Source organism: Drosophila miranda, chromosome 4, assembly GCF_003369915.1.
Source record: "Drosophila miranda strain MSH22 chromosome 4, D.miranda_PacBio2.1, whole genome shotgun sequence".
NCBI classification, from domain to species: Eukaryota; Metazoa; Arthropoda; class Insecta; order Diptera; family Drosophilidae; genus Drosophila; species Drosophila miranda.
The window spans coordinates 30,598,564-30,620,764 of NC_046677.1; the positions used below are offsets into that span (position 1 = coordinate 30,598,564).

General features: G+C 41.3%; 1 protein-coding gene across 14 annotated transcripts in view; it reads left to right on the forward strand.

The window, feature by feature from the left end:
* The window catches only part of LOC108162496 (neural-cadherin), a 144,097-nt gene extending 135,376 nt beyond the window's left edge, over positions 1-8,721 (forward strand). For 8 of the 14 annotated variants that reach the window (XM_033393946.1, XM_033393947.1, XM_033393945.1 and 5 more), the window contains 3 exons: positions 3,819-4,031; positions 4,114-4,284; positions 4,556-8,721. In XM_033393946.1, the coding sequence (XP_033249837.1) occupies positions 3,819-4,031; positions 4,114-4,284; positions 4,556-4,677 (506 nt within the window). In that variant the 3' untranslated portion in view covers positions 4,678-8,721. Of the gene's footprint in view, positions 1-1,984; positions 2,224-3,818; positions 4,032-4,113; positions 4,285-4,555 lie in introns of all 14 variants that reach the window. The other 6 variants (XM_033393948.1, XM_033393950.1, XM_017297250.2 and 3 more) reach the window with 1 other exon arrangement.
* Positions 8,722-22,201: the final 13,480 nt, after the last annotated feature.

Consider the following 22,201-nt stretch of genomic DNA (forward strand, 5'->3'; position numbering starts at 1 on the left):
TTGCATTTCTTTTCGAAATGCGAGCATCTCTCGGGGTAAACAGCCAGAAAAATGCCACTTTTAAGTTTAGAGCTAAGCCGGGAATACACGAGACTCGCCCACGAACATTTATAAGTAAATACAGAGTTTATTTCATGCCAGAATCAACTTGAAATAAAAACTTAATGACGTACAATGTGGCAAAGCGAAAAAGCCAAGTGGAAAATGGGAAAATTCAACAAAATTATCAAGTACCTCACTCACTTCTGATCGGTTTAAACTACGCACTTGGGAGCCATCGAACAAAGAGTAAAAGAGGGCCAAAGCGGGCCAAAGCGGGCAAGACGGGCCAAAAGGAGCAGCTAGAAAAAAACTATTCAACTTTTCAACTGGCGCTGATTTAGTGCGAAAGTTTTCTCTGCTTTTGAGGTATTTATTCTATCTGCTGCGTTCTTTTCAAGTTATTTGCCTCCTCTTCCCCTTCGATGCCCCCGCTGTGTGCTCTCTGCCCGCCCCCGCGGCATTCGCCAATCAATAATCGACTTCGTCAATATATCAAAAGTGTCTTAAGTCTGCAGTTGAAAAGTATTCAATTGTGTTTGCCAGCAGTCTCTCATAGTCTATTGGGTTTTGTTAAGTGGCTCGGAGTGAAGAGGACATGGACATGGCCTTAAAGAGTGGACACACGGCAAACCAATTTCCGTCATTTGTAGGACATTTACGGCGACAGATGATATGAAGGCATACACATTCTTTGTATGTGCTCCCAGGAAGATTTTCTTCAAAGAAGAGTGGAAAGAGGGAGTATTCTTTTGGAGAAAATCACACGAAAAAGCCAATTATCTATCCCCATGAAAGTGGAAAATTTAAACAAAAGAAATCCATATTTATAGGAAATTTATTTCGTAAATATAAGCTCTAAGTTTCAGAAATGTGTTTTATCATAAATTTTGAGATATTTTCATCAAATTTTGAGATTTAGTATCTTTCAATAGTTTTCCTTCGTGCCTCATAAAACATTTATATGCGAATACCAAAAGATTCTTTAAAGAATATTCATAGGGGAAAAGGTTCGCCAGCGGCCAATTTTCACAGAAAAAAGACACAAAATTTCATCAAGTTTTTCGGAAATAAAAATAAGAAAGAAAAGGGAAATTTTGCTCTTTGAAATTCACAATTGATGCATCTATCACCCATCAATATTAATAAATTCGTTCCAGGGCTCTTCCCACCTTACAGCCAAAGTTAGAGCGAAAGTAAATCCCATGCATCTCAATTATTCCTTGCCTTTGGACGTTTTCACACCTCAATGTCCCCAAGTCAAATGGCATTGTAAAGTTTTGTATGCCCCAAACGAACCACAACACACACTATTCCAAAAACTAATCAAAACAAACTTAAAGATAGAGATGGAGATGGAAACAGTCCGCAAAAGTGCGAGAGCATAAAATGAAACTCAAGTTAGCGAAAGAATGCAGCATAACGGAAGAAAAAAGTTTATTCAATTCAAAACCGAAAAACAACGCAAAAAGATTGTTGCATAATAATCATAAAAAAAGAAAGAAAAGAAGAGAAATTGTACCAAAAACAGCACTTAAGATGCGTGTTAGGGAAAGGGACTACGGTGGACTAAGGGGGGGACTAGGGGGATGAATGCTTGGCCAATGCAAATGCAAATGCAAAAAGTTTCTCACGCCATTGGAAAAACTGAGAAAATAAAGTCCCACAAAGCGTGAAATAATAACATCAGCAACGAAGAACGAAGAACGTTTATAAGACTTTCCGACACGTTTTTTTTTCACACTCTCCATAAAAGACTCAGAGGAAACGAAAGAGAAGCAAGCGTTACACCTGCATGATGGAAACAAATTTTTAAATAATTTCTTTTTGTTTTTCCCACACACCCAAACATCCGAAAAAACAACCACCCACAACATTCCACACTCCAACAAAAACCCGTGCCACCGCCACACACATATCGTCTTTTGGGGGCCCGTTTGCTCAGGTGTCCGGCGGGCTATAAAACCTCCGGCAGTAGTTGTGTGAACGACAACGAGTGCCTGCTGTTCCCGTGCCGCAACGGCGGTCGGTGTCGCGACCATCAGCCGCCCAAGAAGTACGAGTGCCACTGCCCCATGGGCTTCACGGGAATGCACTGCGAACTGGAGTTATTGGCCTCCGGGGTGCTGACGCCATCGCGTGATTTTATTATTGCCCTGGTCCTTTGCCTCAGCACGTTGATATGTAAGTATATGAACCACAATCGAAATGGAGTGATTGAGAGTCCACAGAAGGCTCGACTGAAGGTGGAGGGACGTCGTAAGTTAAGGTTCACACTAGACTAGACTCCAAAGAGGCTCCTAGCGGGCCTCAAGTAAGTTTTGCATGACTCAATGTCCATTTGTACGTATTTATTGCATGTATTTATCCTTCGTTTTCTTCATTTCTTATGCCAATTAAAAGTTTAATCAAAAGTTAACATGCCATTTAAATATTGATGGCCATCGCTCTTGAGCTGTAAAATTAATTAAGTCTTGCAATCGCCCCACAAACCACGCACACCGAAAGTCATTTCCGCAAATTAAACGACACAACATACAGAAAAGTCTTCCATAAATTAAAGTTTATTGTATTGCCGGCCATGGCACAATTTTTGCATATCAATGAAAATGTCAGCGGAATGAAGCCAGGGCCCAGGAGGGCGGTAGGGCGGTAGGAATATCCGGGAACGAAGGGAAATGCCTGTTTGACTAACACAATAATTGCAAATTACGAAATGTCCAGCTGGAAACAGAAAACATTTCCACAGAAAGTTTCAGAGAGACTAGAAACAGGGGCGGGGGAGGCAATAGGAAGTAGAACCTGGCCAAGAACAAGGGAGTACAGTGAGCAAACAGAAGTGGAGCCTGAAGAGAGTCCATACTGGCACCAGGAAGGCCAACAAAGTTGCCAGAAGCCGCAGAAAATTACTTACGTCAACTTCAACGGACGAAACGGAACGGTCGTCCTGGCCATTACAACGACTTCAATATCATCCTCCAAAAAAAAACAAAAAACTTTGTGCAACAGATGCTGTCTGTCCCTGGGACCACGCTTCGCAATATGGTGGAAAAATGCGCTGAGAAAATTAGAAAAACACTCGGGGAAAAGAGAGGGAGAGAGAGAGAAGCGACCAAGTCGTCTGTTGCTTGATTTGCTGTTCGGTCAGAGCGCCATTTGTCGCTGTTTTTGGGGGAAAATGGAAAGGGGAAGGGGAAGAGGACTCTGGGGAAAAAGCGGGCAATATCTGTTTACTTTTTCGTTTCTAAACATTTTTGTAGGGCACCCTTTGGAGGGGGTAGCACTAGTTTTGCAATGATATTTATCCTCTTTTGTATCTATGATATCCTAGAAATTAAACAGTAGAAGGAGGACATCTATTTAGTTCCTTTTTTTGCTCGGAAAAAGCGTATCTTCTAGTCGTAATAATTCCCTTATTTTTTCATATTGCTTTTAAGAATTTTTCTGCATTTCTTTATATCCGTTTTAGTAGTTCCACAATTTAATTAAGCAAACTCGTACTCGTACTCGTATATATGTATATATTTTATTCATTTTGTATCTGTTGGCGCTCCTCTATATCCCTCCCCTCCCCTCCCCCTGCCGTTTTTACAACTAAAATTGCTTTGCATGCTAAATTAAGTGTAGTTTAATGCAATTTGTATACAGTATTACGTGCTGGGTCCCCGACAGCTGTGGCTGTTGTTGTTGCATATCAAAGGCGGGGGGATAGACAGAGAAACCGCTTTCATGGAACTGCATTTTAATATTGTTTTATTTGCACGCTCTTTTCCGCGCAGTACTGGTGCTCGTGTTTGTCGTTTACAATCGCCGGCGCGAGGCGCATATCAAATATCCAGGTCCCGACGATGATGTGCGCGAGAACATCATCAACTACGACGACGAGGGCGGCGGCGAGGACGATATGACGGCCTTCGACATCACACCGCTGCAGATACCCATCGGGGGGCCAATGCCGCCCGAGCTGGCGCCCATGAAGATGCCAATTATGTGTAAGCATTCCTCGAATGAGAGATCTTTCAAAGAAGCGATAGATACGAATGTATCTCATGCATTGCGCCTCTTCACTTCCAGATCCCGTCATGACACTGATGCCTGGTCAGGAGCCCAACGTGGGCATGTTCATTGAGGAGCATAAAAAGCGCGCCGATGGCGATCCCAATGCCCCGCCCTTCGACGACCTGCGGAACTATGCGTACGAGGGGGGTGGCAGTACTGCGGGCTCCCTCAGCTCCTTGGCCTCAGGTGGGTACCGCCATGAATAGTTTTGGTTAGTTTTGTTTGCACCCAATATTAAAGCAGCCTGAGATGAGCCCCCAAAAACCGTAGGCTATCGACTAGAGAGAGAGTAGCGCACTCGACTCCTTGCTGATTAAACATATTTTTCTGACACTTTCAGGGCAGCAGCTCTCAGATACGGCTGAATATTGGGTGTAAATAGGCGTTTTGGTATTCTTTGATTAATATGGACTTTTGGGTGTGCGTTTTTGTGGTGTTTTCTCTTCCCCCTTTGCAGGCACGGACGATGAGCAGCAGGAGTACGACTACCTTGGGGCCTGGGGGCCGCGCTTTGACAAGCTGGCCAACATGTACGGTCCGGAGGCGCCCAATCCGCACAATACCGAACTAGAGTTGTAAGTGGCAGGCCCCCAAAGGAAGGGCCCGTGCACTAAACGGTGGCCTAAAGGAAGGAAACTAAAGGAAAGATAAACTGTTGGTAGATACAAAAGTTGCATTTAAAGAAATCCAATCCAATCTCTACGAAACACACACACACACACACGCATACAAAGAAAGAAAGCGCAACCAAAGAAAAGGCATTGCAGAAGAAAATCTTTAACTAAGAAAAGGAGGAAAGGAAAATGGTAGGAGGGAAAAAATCAAACACATATTATGACACGTAAAATGACATTTGTATAAATATTTCATCAGCATTTAAATTTAAACAAATTACCAGATACGAGATACGAGATACGCGATAATGAAAACTAAGTTATTTTTTAGGGCAAACGAAAAGCAAACGAAAAGCGAGGAAAATCGAGGAAAATCGAGGAAATTCGAAAGAAGAAAATTGGAAAATGTAAGAGAGAGCATACCAAAGCTTAGTTTAGGGAGCGCTTATGAATTTATAACTTTAATTCGTGAACAGATTTGTTGTGCATATTATGTTTTAAGTTGTAATTATTATTTTTAGGACTCTCCCTACGTTCTGTATAACATATTCGATGTATTCGTATCAAGTCATTTAGGGATTAAGTTCGCTCCTGATTTCGTATTACTTTCTAAGGATTAAACATTAAAAGATTAAAACTTACATAAATGAATACCCAAAGACTGTTTTCGTTCCATCATAACAAGTATATAAATACATTTAAACACATACACACACAAAAAACATACATATATATTACCATTACCATTACCATTACCATAAATACGAGTATAAACATTACGAAACACTTTTTAAACTGCGAATCCGAGAGATCGCAAATTAGAGCCTGATTGGTCGAAAGAGGATACTCCTAGAACTATATTCTAAAAAAGCAGAAATCTTAAGCTAAAATCCCCGCAAAACCTAGCCACGAAAAAACAACAACAACAACAACGCTAGAAAAGTAAAGTAAAAGCAAAGAAAAATGGAAAAAAAAAGAAAATTACCTTTAGATGAACTTAGCGCAATTGAATTAATAATATAAATAATATAAAAATAAACAACAACAAAAAAAACAAAAACACTTATATATATAAAAATTAAATATGCCCCTTTCGGGGGTAGGGGTATGGAGATGGAGATTACATTTTACATTGTATATATTATTAGTTTTTAGCACGTATACAAAGGACACACACACACACACAGACACACACACACAGCCAGAACATTAAAGCCACATACGAAATTGGTAGCAGAACCGAAAACTACAACTAAAACTAAAACTAAAACTAAAGTCTTTTTATATAGTAAGTGGTGAAAGGAGGGGGAGAGGAGGGGAGTGCATTCGCATTCGCATTCGCATAACAAATAAAATCCAACATTTCATATGCATAAACCCGAAAACCAACTGCATTTAAAAACCATTTCATTCCACACGACAAAGCAAAAGTTTTTTTCGAGATCGATTTTATATCAGTTTTTTTTTGTGTTTTTAATACCTTGGGAAGAGTGGAAGAGTTTATTGATTTGGAGGGAGGGAGAGAGAGAGTTATATTGTTGAGAGTATGTTGTAAGTGGAATTCGGGAAACTTTTTCCTACAAATATTATATAGAAAAAAATGGGATTAGGGGCAGTATATCGGAAGGAAAACTCTCTATAGGCGAATCTCATTGATAGTTTCAGACAGACAAAGAATGATTCTGGTTATGGTGTGTCCTCCAATCGATCAGGAGACAGGCTAAAGGCTATGGATATGCCTCCCACATTCAATAGAGGCATTCATTTGGCAAGTATCTGCTTCTAGTATCTTCCAAAAGTCCCCTTTACCGGAACTAGATCAGTCGCAAATAGAGACACAAGCATTTCAAAGATATTCGATAGAAAAGGGAAATCATACCCCAAGTTCTCTTTGAGATATCCAGCCCTGTGTTCCCCTTCCACATACAGCCGTAAAACAGAATACCAGGTATCCCGATGGTCGCCACAGCGACTAAATCCAATTGGTTTCTTTTTGTTGCCATAAACTTTTGTAGAGCAGACTTTTTGTCTCCGGGAGAGGGGAGGGGGGAGACCACTCGCCCCGTCTGCCCGTCAGCTTAGGCAATCGAAAACAATAATCGCAAATCTGCTATGATTTCATCTGTTATTGCATATGGGAGTGCCAGAGTATTGTGGGAACGAAGAATAGACTTTATTTTGATTCTGTTTGTTCAATAGTCAGCCAGAATACAGAAAAAACTATGAACAGAATGCAGAAAATACAGAACCGTATTGTAGAGAACCGTAAGTACATAATATATACAAAAATGAACAATATATATACAAAATATACGAGTATGTATATGAAATCTATCTAAATCATAGAGTTTTCCAGGCAGCGTACACATAAGATGCATAAATGCCCACGAACATGATCCTATATAAAATTCATTTTCAGTTCCACGCACACACACACACACACACAGTCACAGACATTTTTCGGTGTTCGAATTATTCCTATTACCACAGAAAAGATAAAAAGATACTTAAGATATCCAACACAAACAAAAAAACAACTGCAACAAAAGTTGACTATTGACTATTGAAAAGTGCAAAGATTTTAACGTAATTGTTAAACCATACAGCGAAATAAATATTTAAACTGATGCGAAACCACAATAAACTTCTCCGCTGTACGAGGACTTGTTTGAGAGAAATTCTTAGAAATTTTAAAGCACATTAATTGTTAAAAAGCAAATCAGCCCGAAACCAAAAGTAGACATTTAGAGAGGAGGAGAAAGAAAACAAAACAACAGACCACAGACCCGCGAATGAGTCGCTTCGATGGCCGACTGAATGCAGCTCTGATTTTCTGCGATATTTATTGAATGCCGCTTCGATTATTTATGCATTGCAGCTCTGACTTCCAGCCCCCATTTACACCGCGATTTGCTACAATTTGCTACTTGCTTTCGATCGATGGATCGATCCTTTCGGTACAGCACACACCCAAACACACCCAAACACACACACACACAGAAAAACACTGCCAGCAATTGTGGGTTTAGTTCTCTCGCAAAACAAAAGACTTGAAAACGGAAAGTTGATTCAACGAACAGTTCTTTTTGTAGGCTTTCGCTTTTATTCTGAATTCCTGATTTTTCGTTTTTCGACGCATCTGACTATGGATAAAATTTTGCATTTAATATACGTATAGGTCGAGAACCCGGAAACTTTTTTAAAACCAAATCCAGCGCCCAGACAAACAGAAAATAGTTACAAACCGAAAACCAAGAGAGGGATATTTTATACAGAAAACAAATAAACCACAAGAAAATTAGTAGACAGAAACGCAGAAGTAAATTATATACTCATTTACACACGTATTTGTTATATATTTTGTAATGTAAGTTAGAGGCATAAACTATATATATTGAATAGTGCACAGAACACACACACACACGTACACATACATGATGAGAAATACATTTACACAGACAAAGAGACACACACACAGACAGACAGACAAACAGACAAGGATCATACTATTTGATAACTATGTATGTATTTATAAGGTATGAATTTTTTACCAAAACTGCAAAAAAAGCAAAAAACAAAAGCAAAACCAAGATGTAACCCCATATAAAATCGATTGAAATGGAAATGGAAAAAACTAAACACAACTCAAAAAAGAAAATCTGGAGACAGAAATCCAATTGAAATGCAGTTTTCTATAGAAATTTGCATATAAGTAAATTATTATGTAAAATCACTTTAACATACAGTAAAAAAAAAACAAAAAATAAAAAATAGTATTAAAAACAAAAAATTATGAATAATTTACGAGTAATATTAAATGAAAATCGAGCGCAAACTAACAAATCAATTGTGCGGCATTGCAGCAGTCTCGATTCGGTTAAAAAATTTACATTAGAATAATGATTAAATATGGCAAGATATCCAGCGATGGAACACTTGCAACTGAATGGCAAATCGGGAATAAAATTAGTTAAGAAAAAACATATACACACACACACACACACATACACGAACAGCGTACACAAAGGACACAAAAAAAAAATACAACAAAAACTGCAATTATATTAAACAAGAAAATTATTACAAAAGCAACAAAACACAAAAAAAGAACAGTGGAAAACCAACAAAAAGAAAAAGATAAAAAAATAAATAAAGAATCTGTAACGTTATATGGAAAAATACAAAAAAGTGTGGTTTTATTTTGGAAATCAAAGGGAGTTCCGAATGGATTTATTTTCCAACAGGAATTGGGCAGAGGATTATTGATGAAAGTATTTGTTGATGGGATAAAGTGCAGGGACTTCTTCTTCAAGGGTATATCCAAGCGACAAGGCCGACCTCAAGGACTCTGTTTGTGTCATTGGAAATGACTGGAAATGTGTCCTTTTGATTATGGATAATTTGTACAGCAAATCACACTGTCACACAAGGTACAGGGATATAACAGAAAGGTCTTAAAATGGTATAGGAAATGGAGGCTTTTCTGGAATCTAACCTTTCCAGAGTATACCAGAAGGGATGGTGAGTCTTTTTATAGAATATTTATGTCTGTGGGAAATGCAGGACAGAGAGAGACACGAAGCAGTGTCGCTTGGTCTTCATAGACCAGCCGTCAGCTCTGAGAGAGCCGATAGGAAGAGGGAGAGATCACTCAGTTCTCAGTTCAGCCACGCATCAGACACATCAGCACGTAACAATCACTAGAAATAAAACCTGGAGCTGTTATAAGGTTCGATGTACTCATAAAACAAATGTTCATCGTTCCCATCAAGCCACTTAATCCCCCACATGTATTTCAGACATTTAACGAATCTAATGAATAATGATATTTCTTCTGTTGCTGTTGCAAAATATTTGCATTAATGTGGCCCTTTTTGAGGTACTTTCAGGGCAAAAAACACATTGGTCTTTACACTCAATGAACCATTTAAAAGATGAATGAGGAGATGGACGTTTACTGTGTCATTTCTTAGAAGATGACTGCTTCATCTCATTACAGATCGTATTACCCGGACTACTGTGTCTAGTCAATAAGTATTCCCATCCAAATAGGAAAAAACCACCAATCTGTCACCCAGAATCCACTTTCCATCTGAGTTTTCCCTGTCCAAAAATGTATTTTTCCCTTTAATTTCCACAGACTCATTTGTGGTCAGTCGGTGGCACTTGATTACGATTCGTATCGAGGGCCAATGCAAATATTTAACCACCACAGTAATCGCTTGTTATCTCAGCTTTAGACACCGTGGCCACCACTCCCTTTCTCCTTTTCCAGGTAGACTCCAACACACACTTATATTCGTTTATATTTACGAATATTTGTGTATATTGTGCGAAACGAAATGAAACCAATATTAGCCAAAGTCAATGTTGAGTCAGACATGTACTCCGTGCAGTGCTCGGGGCAGACACCACTCACAGGAGCATATTATATCCTTATTTGGCTTTCGGAGTGTGGCCTTTGCCATTGTCTGCTATCCGGCACTATCTCGGCAAATACATCCCAGAGTATCTATAAAAAAACACACACAGACAGACACAACAACAGCAACAGCAACAGTGCCACAGTGCCACACTTTTGCCCCAAGAAAAGTTGGCGCAACAAGGGGAAAATGTACAAATACATTTCTTTACCGATTTTCCTTCGCTTTTTATCCTTCCTTCTTTCTGCATTTGCCTTTGGAAGGAAGGGTGGGGGGGGGGAGTGGGGGAACGAGTCTGTAAATGGATTTGGCTTTTGGCTTTTCTCTCACTACTCGTACAATTTCCGTTTGGCATTTTCCTGATAGTCAAAGGAAGGAATGAAATCTTCGCTCGACCACAAAGGCAAATATGTATAATGGGGCAAAGGGCCAGCTCCGAGCTCCCAGCTCCAAGCATCGGTTTGTTTTCCCTACTTTCTTTACTTTACCCTTCAAGGGGGTGCCACGATTGCAGCTTGAGGTTCGCCATGCAAAAAGGTAATCGTTTTGGGTACTAAAAAGTGTTTAAGATATAGAGAAGCCACCACCGATAATACAGCCTGCCGATTCACATGTTCTTAGAGAAGTGGGGGCGTCCTTCAAGGGTATCTTTCGCATCGGCTGTCGCCTCCAGATCGTTGTGCTCTTTGTTTTCCCTTACATTTTCCAGTGAAGCATCAAATTTCCAATATTATTTCTCCTTGTTGAACATTTGTCTTGTCCGCTCGCTCGCCGTTTGTTCTGTGTCGGCTCTTGGCACGTTCCAACAATTGTTTAAGGCGCCAAAACAAATTGCGCATACGACGGGTGGTACAGCGGCGAAGCGAAGGGCTGGAAATGTATCTGCAAACATTCACTTTGGAGCACAATTTATAAGCCACAATTTGTGTGGACTATTTTTAGCTAAACAATTTGTTTAGCCGTCTCTTTTGCAGCTGTCGATTTATTGGCCAGTCACGGAACCCTTTCACCTCCCTCGCCCTCGCCCTCCCCCCTTTTGTCTCAAGCCGTTGTCAGGCTTTCCTTTCCCTTTTGTTTGCCTTTTTCTCGCTTTCTGGTATTTATGGCCTTTGCTTCGGCTGCCAAATTTATGAATTTTCCTCTCGTTTATCTCGTCTAACAAGTGCTTGTTGCTCCCGACCCACACTATCCCGCACTTTCCATTTCATCGCTTTAGATTTTCCTTGGATTTTTATACAGGGTATTCAATTTATAGGGGTATGCCCCTCGCCTGAATCCACACCCGTGTTCGTGGCGCTTTCACTCCACTTATTGCCGGGTATCGCCGTATCGGTTCTCTCGCTCCACACTGGAATTTCTCTTCGTTTTTGCTCATTTGCAGTAACAATTTCTAGTTATGGCCTCCGCGAGGCTGCTGCACCGATATTTGTATTGATTTTGGGCCTGGGCTTCATTCAGGCGAATGTTTCGGCTTCAGTTTTTCCAGTTTTCCTCGCTTCCTCGCTTTTCTGCGTGCTCTTTTTTTATGGCAGGTTGTTAAATGCTTTTTGTCCGGCATTTTTTTTGCTCAAGTCCTGCCGTTTATGAAATTGCTTCGAGCGAGGACGAGGACGAGGAGGAGGAAGGGGAAACTTTGAGTGGAATTCAACGATGAATTGATGGCAGCGACTTTTAAAGTGAAAAATCAAATCACTTTTCGAAATTTTAAGGCACCCCACGATTTATGAGAAATTTCTCATAAAATCCCGACTTCAAACAGAAAAGTGAAATCGGGCTCGAGGAGAGTGTGGACTAGATAAGCACACATGTGTCAGACCCATATGTTCGACCCCTTTGAACGGATCCGACGTCCTTGTCTTTGTCTTTCCTGCCGACAGTCGACTGCCGACAGCCCACACATATTTCAATATTTTGCCAACATGTCACACAGATGACATTCATTTCCTACAGTCAACACGCACAATTTGTCGCTCTCAAATGAAATGAAATGAAAATGCTCGAAGAAAACCTACAACCTACACGCCGAACACCGAGAGACGGACGGAATCGGGAGGTACACACAATACCATGCATGACACACCGGAAAATCTTGGGGAAAAACAAAACAAACAAAAAGTGAGCGAAACATGTTTCAGCCCCCCAAAAGCAAAAATCAACACATGCAAATGGGCGAAAATCTAGGGGGAGTGGGGGAGCATAGCCTCGGGCGCGATGCCTGGGAATAGATTTCAAGAAGTGTTTATCCACATCCACAGACACACATACACACATACATCTGTACACTCGAACGAACATGTAGCCAGCCGTGGAAGCCCATTGTGTTTTTAACTAGACCCACGGGTGGGGCCCAGCACGTAAATGCCTTTGTGAAGGCCCCAAATGAAGCCACCGAAAAAATGATAAGTGAACAAGCTGCCACATAGAAAAACGCTCAACTCAACAGATACTCAGTTTATCGAATAATAATAGATATTCATTAATTTATTCAATAATTAAAACTTGAAAATAATCCCATCGAATGCGAGGGAAATACGAATAAATGGCAACAACAGCAGCAAAAATGGAATTTCTTTTACAATAGGATAAAATACCACAAAATAATACTACAGTAGAACTTCCCTATAACGAATTTATCTACAACGAAGTTTACTATATAACGAATTTATTTCCAGATCTCTTTAATTTTGTTAAATTTTTAGAACGTTTTGCTCACTTTATAGCGAATTTCCTAATAGCGAATATTTTTTTACTACTATTTTTTTTTTTGTCAATTATTTTGATGGTGATTTCCTATCAAAAATGTATTTGGGGAAGTCCCGAGCTATAAATGTGACGCTGATAATCGATAAACAGGCACTGCATACCTTTTTGACGATGAGAAATAATGTGCCTTAAAATATATGGCTTCTTTAACAACCTCGGGGTTTTTTTTTTTAGAAGGAAAAGTGATAAAAATCGAACCCAAAAATATTAAAGAATTATTCTAAAGTAAAATAAACTTTAAAAAAATATTATTTTTTAAAATTCTTTTTTACGAATTTTTTTTATTTTTTCTTTGCTCTGCTTGAGATCCGCCTTATGAAAGTTCGACTGAATTATTTTCGAAGATTGTCAGATATTTTCAGAGATATTTTTATGGATATTTTCTTTGATTTTGGGAGATATGTATCTGTAAAAGAATCATATGTATGTACATTCTATTCACAGAATCTATAGGCCAATCCCTTGTAGATACAATTGTTTCTTATGTGACAAGAATCCCGGAACTTTTCAACCTTTTCTTCTCAAGCATACCTCACGAAATACCCTGCTTAAGAACAAATACCCAAAGAGCAGACAGCAACAAAAACTTGAGCAATTTAAATCGTAATCAGGCTCAATTTGATTGTTCCACGCCCACAGCCTAGAGCCCACAGGCCGCCAGTCCTTGCTGGGGTCCACTTCCACTTGTTTTCGGTTACTCGTTTGGGCCAACTTGTCAGTCAATCAAAGGGCAAAAGTATGGGCCCAAGACCTTTCAAAAGAAGAGCAAAAAAAACCAAATATAAGACGGGACAAAAAGGGACAGTGTCCGCTCGGCTGACAGGCATTGAATAAATAGCAAAGGATCAGTTTAGAAACATATTAAATTTTGTGGGTACAAATTACTTAATGAATGTGGGAATGCCATACACAATCTCCATATATCCCTCCATCCGCTTCCCACATCCCTTTTAGTCATATGCAAATGCTTTGGGGGCCAAATGGACTCTGAGCCCTTGAGTGGGCGCCAAAAATGTTCGCTCGGAACTTGCATAAAGTGTCGTCGGGCACGTCTGTCGACGTCGTCATTGACCCGCGCACAGAGCTGTCCCAAAAGCCTAATTGAGCCGAAAGATGGCTCCGTTTTAGCCCAGTTTTAATTGCTAGGGTTACCGGCTACCGGCCAAGTCCTAGACTCTAGCTGAGATTTCTCTAGATCATAGCATATCAAGCGGTTAACCGCTATTTGTGAAATTAATTGGCATCTTTGGGGCACGGCGCACGCTTTTGAGGGGCACTCCGAGACTTCGGACCCAAAAACAAACCGCACACAACATACGAAGCCGTCCACTCAATTAATTTTATGTTTGCTCTCTGGCCTTTTGGCCGGCATTAAATGGCAGTAGGGTGGTCTGTGGAGGGGGGGCGGTGGAGAGCGTTTATCTGGTTTTGGTGTTTTGGTAAATGGATTAGTTCATGAGCATATTAAGTGATGGTTCAATTTGGGAGCAATATATATGTATCTGTATCTGCAATGCAGTTGGCGGTCACTAATTGCGGGCTTTTCTTGGCACAGTATTTAAACACATCGAAAGCTGCTTAAAAATAATGATTTTATGGAGTATTTAATGGGGAATTCGGATGAAAAGCCTTTAAAACTATTAAAAATCTAGAGAGAGAGTCTATAAATTTATTAAAATTAAATCAATCAATATTTTTCATTTATATATCTCCTTCTTCCAAAGATTGATGGCCTTGATTGACCCTCAATCAATCAGTTATCTCATTATACTTGTATCCAGTGAATGCCTCAGAGCTGGCAGCAGATATCGAAACTAATTCTCCAGCAAATTGGCCATACAGTAAGGACTGCCCTGCACTGCCCTGCCCTGGCCTGCTGCATGCCCCCGAAGCAATGATAATGCGATTTAATTATGCAGCAGCTTAGTGGAACGTCATCGAAGGACCTTGTCTCTGGGCCCCCAAATAATGCAGATTAAATGTTGCAAATGTTACGTGAGGTAGTTGCTAGTTTGTATTGAATTTTGGTCCAATCAATTAGGGGAGGGGCGGGGAAGAGTGTGCGTAGGGCCGCATTCGATATCCTCCGATATCCTGCTCAACTCTTTCGAGTAATTTAAACGTGTGTGTGCGCACACACAACGGTAGCATTTTCTGATTGCTTTCCATTTGCGGAAGAGATTTCTCCCCCCCCCCCAGTCGAAGGATTGGGCCTGGATATTCATTTAATAAAAAGCCAACAGGGAACAAATTTTAATGAAAGACTGCAAGTGCGTGCAGGGCGTGGGGGGGGGGAGGGATCGGTGGATTCGTTGCCCGGGAGAACTGCATATGTCTGGGTCTGGCCTTAAGCGCCCCAAGGCCCCCAACAGCCGGAGAAAGGCCTCCGAGGCGAATGACAGCAACAGCAACAGAGAGGGAGTTGCAACAGGACTCGGCGAAGGGATAGCACGGCAAGGAGCACTGCGTTACGTTCGTGCCTGATAAACTCTTTGGCAGGGCTTTTGACGGGGTCCGAACCGCTGAAAGGACATAATAAATGCCTCAATTTTTGGGGCCTGGGCAGGGGGGGTTGGCTGGGAAAACGTCAGCGGACAACGGACTCAAATAAAAATGTGTAAAATTCGTTTTGGACTGCCAACCAAAGATACTTTTACATGTAGACACACGGAGCGGCCAGCAGTGGCACAGGGCGAGTGGGAGGGAAGCCAATTTCATTGAAATTTCCCTCTGTGTGAGTTGTCATTGCGTATTTAAGTTAAATGGACGCATGGCCGAAAGGATACACACGCACGTAGACAGCAGGCCCACCATGTGGGCTGAGATCAAAGGTGGGCCGTCGACGGCGGAAACCAAGAGGAAATGCTCTTAACCAATCGATAAATGCAACTTGGGCGGAAAAGCTCTTCATATTTTCACTTAAAATTTTGCACTATTTTTTGTCTTTAATTCCCGATTTTTATGTAAACTTTATTTTAAAGCCAAGCCTTCAGGTCTGCCCCTAAGCTTCCGCTTCTCTCCTACCAAAACCCCTTTATTTCCACGCCCCTGCACCGCTGTGTATCATTTCTCATTCCGTAAATTACATTACAGTCGAGTCATAATTGCGCTGATTAATTTCCATACAGTAGCCAGTGGCCAGTGGGCCAGAGAGCCACAGAAGACAGGCCGCGGCTCTGTCTGGTGGCAGGACCACAGCTGCCAGGCGGCATTCCATATATGCATATTCCATAAATTGCAGCAACAAAGGTTTATGGGCTCCATCTCCTCCTTCCATCTTTCAGTATCTTTCAGTATCTTTCAGTATCTTTCTGGCATTATATACTCGTATGTGTGTGTTTCCAATCCTTTTTTTTGCGGCGTCATTTAAAAGGCAGTATTCTCATTAGCATAATAACCGCAAAGAAGAAAACAATTATTACTTTTCGGGCATAAGACCCACTTGGAAAGGTAAAGAATGGGGTTTTCCAATCAATAAGGTTTCATATTTTAAGGGATAAAAGGTGGGACGATGGTTCAAAGGTCTACTTTCCGTTTCGGTTTAAGGATTCGACTGAAAAGTGGAGGAAAAATCACACATGAAACGATTGGAACTTTTAGGAGGTTTTATCGAGCTAAGAATCAAATTGGTGCTCTATAAAGAGTCTGCGATGAAAAATCTGAAAATGGAAACCCACTTTTAGAGTTCTTCAGTTGTATTCCTTATTTTAAAGGTATTTTAAAGGAATTCTCATACCCTAATGACTTTCCATTTCACACCTGTATCTCTCTATCTTCCCGTTACTACCAATTCCGAGTATCAGAAACCCATTTCGTGTCAAATATTTACCTGTCTCGACAGCCACGTGTCACCTGCCCGGCTGCCTCCTGCCATTCGCCATTCACCATTCGCCATTCACCCGTGCTGCCTGTGACAGGAAACACGTGACATTTGTGCGCACCGAAGACGGAAGAACACAGGGGCTTGACACTCTATAAAAATCACGTAAATTTCATTAACAATCCTCCGCACAGAGAACGGGAAAGGGACTTCCAGAGAGTGGATACAATGCAAAAATAAAATAAAATAATAATTGCAGCGAGATTTAATTGTGCATGTGAGAAGTTTTCGCCCAAAAATAACCGGAAGTCACATACGCATACGCACAAACACACACGGAGAGAGAGGGAATGAAACGCAATGGTGGCAAGGTGCAAGGTGCAAAAGGGATATGCACCATGAAATCCATGTGCTTTTAATGTTGAAAAATGAGTTTGTGAGCGACCATGGCTCTTGCAACACCTTTCATTATTGCCATTCGGAATCCCTGAATCCCTGATCCCCTCCCTGCCTCCCTCCCCCCCTGCCTTTGTGTGTGCAGCGAAGCAATTTGGCGTGTGAATCGGGTCAGGTCAGCCTCATCCTGATGCTAGTCCAGGTCCTGGTGCTGCTCCCATAGTCCACACTCGGCAACATTTGCCGTCGGAATTTATACTGCACTCGCGAACAAAATGCCAGCCACCCATTTTGATACACTTTCGCGGGGAGTTCCACTCCATTTTGATCAGCTGTTTGCCAGGAGATAAAAATACTCTATAAAATATGAACATTGAACCATTTCTATACCATTTCCATTCCATATATTCCTTTACAACAGAACATATGTCACAGAATCGATGTCTTATAGGTTATCCCAGTCTTCGGCGCTCAGAATCCACCCATTATTTCTCGCGTTCCTGTGTTTGTTGCTTTTTTTAAGATCAATATGTGCACTTGCCTCCCCCTCTCCTCCCCCGTGCCACTCCCGTGCCGAAGGTGCACTCTGGCAAGTCATTAAGTGTACGTGCTCGCATGTATGCGGCCACATGCAACCTTTAACCACATTTAATTGAAAGAAATTTTATTCTAAGTGGCTTTAATAAATACGAAAAAAAAAAACAAGAGAAAAAAAGTCCTGAACTAGATTCTTAAAATGTTCAGCAAAGGTGCAGCGGAAAATGGAGCGAAACAGGAGCAATAATTGTATGCGTGTTGGGGTACATTTTACAGGAAATTTTTTAAGGAAGTTACACTGGCGAGCAGCGAGAAAGTTTTTGTAGAAGATGTGAGGAATCTCTAGAAAAGGTAAAAGCTGAAAAAGAACACTGCGAACAATCTCGTAGCGTGCAGCTTGGAATACACTGAAAATAATAGAAGGATTCGACATACATATTTACAATATTGATTGATTGTCTCTGTTTCTGCATGTCTTCCCATTTATAGACTAGAAGCATACCTGACTGAATTCCATGACAAAATACAGATATTTCAAGGTTTATACATTTGAGCATACCACCTACTGCCTTATCTGTGGTTTAAGCCACCATTTATCTATAAAGCGAATCCCAAGGGGAATTCGTTATTCGGAAAATTCTTGGTATAAAACTAATTTTAGCAGAATTTAGCATAGCAGTGTCCTTGAAATAAATTCGTTGTATAAAAATCTTCGTTGTACGGAAGTTCGTAAAAAAGAAGTTCGACTTTATTTATAAATCGCGTGTCACGGTGTTTGTGTTAAAAACTCCTGCCAAATGGCTTGATCGATTTATATGAAATTTGTTTTATTTATGCTATTAAATTTGAACCGAGAATGGAAATATTAAAATGTTTCCACTTTTTTCACTTTAATATGGAAATATTTAATTTAATTTAAATATATTTCATAGCTTCATATATTTCCCCATATTTGACTCATATCTGCGCCACCGATGCGGAGCCAGACAAGCGAAGCGGGTGTACAGGGGTCCCCTGTGCCCTAGTATATGTTTATAAGTAATCATCATCTCTGAAAAACTTAAACAGGAGCAGCAGCAGCAGCATCAGAGATCAATTGAGATCTCGAAGAGCCCGAACTTTTGCTTTGCGGTAAGTTTTCTCTCTCTAAAATGCCAGAAACCAGACAGAAACCTTTCAGGGCCATGCGAAAAACAGCTCGAAAACAAAAATCTTAATTAGCAGAACAACAACTTTGGGCGTTTTGGGTACACAATAGTTTTTTAATTAAGTAAAGTTTCGGTTTACCCGTTCTTTACCGAAAAACCGAGGATAAATTTTTGGGCAAACGTGGGAAAACCCAAACCCAAACCCAAACAGCAACACCAACACCGTGGTATTGGCTGGGAAAGCGCGAAAAGTGGTTATCCTGCAGCCAACAATGAAGCGGCGGGGAGGAGGGCTCGGAGCTGTCAGACAAACTGTAAGCAATCATTCGCTACTCCACAAACAGATGGAGAGGGGGGGGATTGGGTTTCCCCTCACCAGAAAGGAAAACCGCAATGAGCGATAAACTTAGCATTCACCTGATGCGTTTAGTTCCGTTTCCGCTTCCGCTTCAAGGCAACTGCTTATTATTGATTTGTGCCAGAGGTTTCTCCAGGTTTTACAACTACTCGGGGTACTTCTGGTAGTCCTGGCACCCCGCGTACTCCTCGTACTCCTGGCACTCCTGATGCTGCAGCACATGTTGTGCGAATTGAAATAGTTATGACAGGCGGCCATGTGGCCAACGTATGCGCAACGCGCAGCCCTGCCAGAGAGCGCAGAAATTACCATATAAATGGATTACGAGCAAAGCCCCAGCCTGAGCCCGAGCCAGAGCCCGAGTAAGGGTATGAGAGCAGGTGGAAAATGCGGATGGAAAAGCACTCACAGAACACGCAGAACGCAAAAATCACCGAGCAATCGGTGGGGAGACGCCACGCCACGCCGCGCCGCGCCGCAAACGTTTTTCCAATTTGCCAAACGGAAATCATTTTCTTATTAAAGTTGCAGCCAGCCGTTGCAATGGGGCAGGTTCCCCCTTTTCCCCCGCCTTCATGTGGCACTGCAATATCGACAGTTTTGTGGCTGATTAGCTTCTCGAGACTCTCTTTGCCACATTAGCGCCACTTTTACTGTCAACTCCGAAAGGAATTATGACCAGGGGCTGGAGCAGGGGCTGGGGCAGGGGCAGGGCGGAAGTGGAGCAAGTTTTTCCACCAGCTTTGCTGCTGCGGAAATTGCACACTAAATGACAAGCCAAGTATTTATGATTATGCCCTATGCCTCAAAGGGTATACAAGGCTGTAAAGGGATTGGCAAAAGGGCTAACGAGTGCAAGAAAGGGGAGAAGGAGCGTCCTCCTGCCAAAGGCAGAAACATGAAATATTGACAGTGCCAAGAAGAAGGCTGGGTGCCAAGCAGGAGTCAAGTTTAACTAAAGGGAAACTGGAAACACACAAGGAGTGGCCAAGGGTGCATCCCTTTAACCCAGTATTACCTGATTGGGACAAATACTAAGCCCCCAAGGACACTCTTTTTCTCTGGCTTATATGCTAAAAGCTCCCGTTTGTCCTTGGGCCATTTAAAGACCGGTTTCGGGCAACAACTGTGCAAAATATGGCAATAAATTAATAACAAATTTAATTAGTTTTCAACGAGACACAGCAGCAGACAGACAGAGAGGGAGAGAGATGGAAGCTTTGCATTTGAAACCAGTATTTTTCGGAGGGGGGGGGGGGGGGGGGGGGAGGGGGGAAATGGAAAATGGTCCAGAGTTGCGTTTTAATTCTTGTTCCCGCTGCCACACAGAGGAAAACTAATTTGAAAACATTTTAACACTTGTTTGGTAATTTTGCACCGGTTACCCATGTTGTTGTTGTTGTTGTTGTTGTTGTTGTTGTTGTTGTTGTTGTTGTTCCCATGTTTCGGCTTTTTGGGCATTATTAGTTGCTGTCGTTGTTTTATTAGATTTCATTTCGGCTGCTACATTTACTTTTCCCGCCAGCCATTATTATTACACTCCACTGTACTGTGCACTCTGCTCTCTACTCTCTACTCTCTCTAATACTACGAGTATTTCTGCTGCCATTCCCTGGCTGGATATAGCAAAAAAAAACATTTGTTCAAATAACGACCAAAGCACCAGAGAATGCGATGGTAGACTCGACAAGGTGACACCCAGTAGTGCCCAGGGAAAAGCAATGCAGATCTTACAAATGTTTTTAGATATATTTAGGATCCTCAATGAGTTCCCCAAGAAGTGAGGTGTAATCCGCTCCCAGAACTCCATAAACAAGTACTCCACACGTCGTTGTATTGAGTAATCGGGTACAATGTTTATTATAACTTTCAAATATATTATAATTAAGTTTCTTTCCATATCTTATTACCCCCGACTTCTCGCTGCCGAAGTCGAACTCTTACTCTACTATCGATATATCTTTGTATCATTCGAATAGTATACGATATATATTATTCATGGGGCTGCAATGCCTAAATATCGTTGCTTGAAAATGTTTGATATTTATGAATTTTCTCCTACAAAATACCTGCCCTTCTGATAAGATATAGATACAGTTTTTGCACAGCTATATAGTGACCAACCCCTCAGTGCTTAAGCTGCCTCCTCCACTCATCATACCCTCCCGAAAAGGGTACAAAAACAAGCCCAGCAACTACAACAATATTAGCAATAACAACAGCATAAAATATGTATCCACTTTTATGGAGTTTTAATTTGTTTTGTCGCCAAAAACACTTCCCTGACAGAATCCTGCCTGGCTTCCATTGAGAGGGGGAGGGGGGGCATCCAGGGGGGGGAGGGCACAAGTTGGTAATATCCGTTTCACGTTTTGGGCGAAGCTAAAACACTCAAAAAGTGTAATTACCCAAATGGTGTTATAATTTAGATGTGCCTCAGAGTGTGTGTGTGTGTTGCGCCACCACCCACAATGGCTGGGGGGGGGGGGGGGCGACAAATTGAAAGGGCTGTGCGCAAGAAAAGTTCAAGAAACTTTGTCGTGGCAACAATATCAGATTTTCGGCTAAATGCAGCCAAAAAATTGCCAATGTTTTTCATTCCCTTTTTTTCTTTTTTTTTTTTTGTTGGTAACAAAACAAATTTGTGCTGCCACATTAGAAGTTTGTTTAATGGTTGGGAATTGTTCTGTCATTAAATCTTTGAAGTGATTGTTGTTTAATGTTTATTCGAGTGGGGGGACTGCAGGCACTCTTCCCTCTTTGAGCAGTCCTTTTAGGCACCTAAATATTCATCTGCCATCCCGCGGATTGCATCCCAATTTGTCTATCCACTCGAAACAATTTCCCTCTACCCGCAACTTGTCAAAGTCCCTCCTTGGGCCCCACCCTCTAGCAGATTTGCAAATAAATTACACTGAGGGAAACGTGAGAAATTTGTGTACAATTTTGGCCAAAAAAAGGGAACATTAAATTGGACAACATGTGCGCGCCTTTTGCTGTAGCTTTTGCCATAAATTTTACTGATTTACGAGAACGCAATGTGG